Here is a 3,147-nt window from a genome sequence, read left to right on the forward strand (position 1 = left end):
GTGTGTGTGTGTGTGTGTGTGTGTGTGTGTGTGTGTGTGTATGTGTGTGTGCTCCAGGCCTGCACTGCCACATCCAACTCAAGTCTAGCTTTAATCAGTGAGCAGAAGAATGAACTTGGGCAGTTCTTTCAATGCGCCCCCTCCTCTCCCTTCCTAAATGGAAAAGGCGTGGGGCAGATGGACACTCTCTCAAGCCAAAAGAATAGGACATTTTAGCAAAAACTCCAGTTTTTAAAGCAGTCTTGTTCTACCCATGATTATTTTAGACATTAACTCCTTACGGAACCTCTTGCTTCCTCATAGACCCTCACGAGCACACTTCACCCTGGTGTTGGCTTCTCCTGGGCCACTGCTGGGAAGCAGAGTCAAATGTTTGCAAAAGTAACTAACTAGGTTCTACTTCCGGGCAGAACAGGAAGAGAACCAGAACTCCTCTGGAAGAGGCTGCCTTGTGGAGACGGGGGAAAGGTGGGACCTTCATATACTACCCCTTTTAGAAGGAACTGGCCATAGAAGTAGAGCCCAGAGTTTGGCACATGTCACCTCTGAGCCACACCCTCCCCCCACACAGATTTTTCTGATACCCGACAGATGTCATGTTTAGAAGCGCGTTTCTCTGCAGACCCTCCCGAGTGTTAAGGTTGTAATTCTGGGTATGGGCACAGGAAGTAGCCCTGAGAGGCTACAAAACACAGTCTCCCCTCTCTGGCACTGCATGGGAGTGTCCCAGGAGATTGGGGAGGACGGGGCAGTCAGGCAAAGGTTAGGGAGGAAAGAAGCCAGGCAGAGGCCCGGAATGACTCCAGGAAAGACTCCAGGAAATGTTTAGATTTCTCCACCAGGAGGGAGGGCAAACAAACTTTTTTCCCCCAAGCCTTCTGGGCAGCTCTGAGCACTCTGCAGAGCAGACTGAGAAGAAGAAGCAGGAAAGAAAAATCCTCTCACGACTGGATCCAGCAATTCCGGGGCAGCACACATCCCATCGGACCCCAGAGCTGTATCCCAGAAAGGTCCATGTGTGGAAAACAGTTTGCACTTCAGAGCCTGGCCCAGCCACAATCTTCACCCCTGCCGGGGACATGGAGCTTGTGATCCAGGCTGAGGAAGAGAAAGGGCCTGCTCCAGGCTTTCGTTTCCTGGCTGAAGTTTCTCTTGTGGGTGCAGCGTCTGCATCCCAGGGTGATGAGGTTAAGGGCTCAGCGGCGGTGTGAGTGGTAGTATTCCGATAGCCCTTGTGCCGGTCACCCGAGGACATTCATCCTCTCTCCGACTGCCATGGACAACGGGTCGTGCTGTCTCATCGAGGGAGACCCCATCTCCAAGGTGATGCCACCGCTACTCATCCTGGCCTTCGTGCTTGGTGCCCTAGGCAACGGGATAGCGCTGTGTGGTTTCTGCTTTCACATGAAGACCTGGAAACCGAGTACTATTTACCTTTTCAACTTGGCCGTGGCTGATTTTCTCCTCATGATCTCCCTACCCTTGCGGACAGACTACTACCTCAGACGGAGGCACTGGGCCTTTGGGGATATTCCCTGTCGCCTGGTGCTCTTCATGCTGGGCATGAATAGGGCGGGGAGCATTGTCTTCCTCACCGTGGTGGCTGCTGACAGGTATTTCAAAGTGGTCCACCCCCACCACCCGGTGAATGCCATATCCAACCGGACAGCAGCTGCGGCAGCCTGTGTGCTCTGGACCTTGGTCATCTTGGGGACTATGTACCTTCTCATGGAGAGTCACCTGTGTGTGCAGGAAACAGGGTCGTCTTGTGAGAGCTTCATCATGGAGTCAGCCAACGGGTGGCATGATATCATGTTCCAGCTGGAGTTCTTCCTGCCTCTAGCCATCATCGTGTTTTGCTCCTTCAAAGTTGTCTGGAGCCTCAGACGGAGGCAGCAGCTGGCCAGACAGACTCGGATGAAGAGGGCCACCCGCTTCATCATGGTGGTGGCTGCTGTGTTCATCACGTGTTACCTGCCCAGCGTGTTAGCCAGGCTCTATTTCCTCTGGACAGTGCCCTCCAGTGCCTGTGACTCCTCTGTCCACACAGCCCTCCACGTCACCCTCAGTTTCACCTACCTGAACAGCATGCTGGACCCTCTCATCTACTATTTCTCAAGCCCCTCGTTCCCCAAGTTCTATACCAGTCTCAAAATCTGCAGTTTGAGACCCAAACGCCCAGGACACTTGAAGACACAGAGGTCAGAAGAGATGCCAATTTCCACCCTCTGTCGTAAGAGCTCCGTCGATGGGGCAAATAGCTCCCAAAGGCCGTCAGAGGGGCAGTGGGATCTCCAAGTGTGTTGAATGGCGTTAAGGCAAATGGCCCAACCACAAGGCAGAGGGATGGGCAACTGTGAGTTAAATGGGTGGGGACTTCAAAAATGCCACCGCTGTTTCTCAGCTGTGTCTTTCAGGTGGAAATGAATTCCATGTCATTCTGCCTTTTCCAGAAGGGTCCAGTTGCTTGAAGTGAGTTAGTTGTGTTTAAATATTCTGATTGCTATGGTAAGAGGATGGCACATGTGTGTGTGTGCGTGCATGTGTGTGCATGTGTGTGTGCGCCTGTGTGTGCGTGTGTGTTCGTGTGTGTGTGTGTGTGTGTGAAGGAAAGCATGCTCAGAGCCTCTGTCACTTTACATGGCTGAGAATATGGTCTTGTTCTTGCTCTGAGAAAGTTAATGAACTTGATAACTTGTCAGTATTTTCTGGGCTGAAAATAAATTGAACCTGGACTGGGTGGATATACTTCTGTCCAGCTGAGTGAGACCCTTTACATGGGGGGATGCTGGGTCCTGGCTGTGTTTCATCTTCCCTGGGGAGCCTCTGTATATTTCCTTTCCAGTGTTTGAACTTCCAGGTAGCCCAGGAGGACAGCAAAAAGAATCTACCCTAACCTTACAGCTTCATACTTTGCTGACTTTAGGTGGTTTGGTTTTGCCTGTTTGTTTGCTTTTCAAAGAAGATGCTGGGGGACTCGACAAACCAGTCTAGTTTCTCCAGCTTCCTCTTCATTCATTCATTCTTCATTCATTCATTCTCCATTCCTTGTTGAATTCATATTGTGCAGCCTAGTACTATCTCGTAACCCCATCTGTTTTGTCTTTGGTGCTGGGCAATGAACTTGGGGCCTTACAAGGCCTAGGT

At 51.3% G+C, this 3,147-nt stretch overlaps 1 protein-coding gene across 1 annotated transcript; it reads left to right on the top strand.

The window, feature by feature from the left end:
- The first annotated feature begins 922 nt into the window (after positions 1-922).
- Positions 923-2,515, top strand: Hcar1 (hydroxycarboxylic acid receptor 1). Its single transcript, XM_005344400.3, has one exon. The coding sequence runs from the start codon at positions 1,276-1,278 to the stop codon at positions 2,305-2,307; it is 1,032 nt and encodes a 343-aa protein (XP_005344457.1). The 5' UTR covers positions 923-1,275; the 3' UTR covers positions 2,308-2,515.
- Positions 2,516-3,147: the final 632 nt, after the last annotated feature.

This window comes from Microtus ochrogaster, chromosome 2 (genome assembly GCF_000317375.1).
Source record: "Microtus ochrogaster isolate Prairie Vole_2 chromosome 2, MicOch1.0, whole genome shotgun sequence".
In the NCBI taxonomy this organism is placed as follows: Eukaryota; Metazoa; Chordata; class Mammalia; order Rodentia; family Cricetidae; genus Microtus; species Microtus ochrogaster.

What these genes read in the sequence shown, in the direction of transcription:
- Hcar1 (XM_005344400.3), top strand. Translation starts at nt 1,276, where the DNA reads ATGGACAACGGGTCGTGCTGTCTCATCGAGGGAGACCCCATCTCCAAG.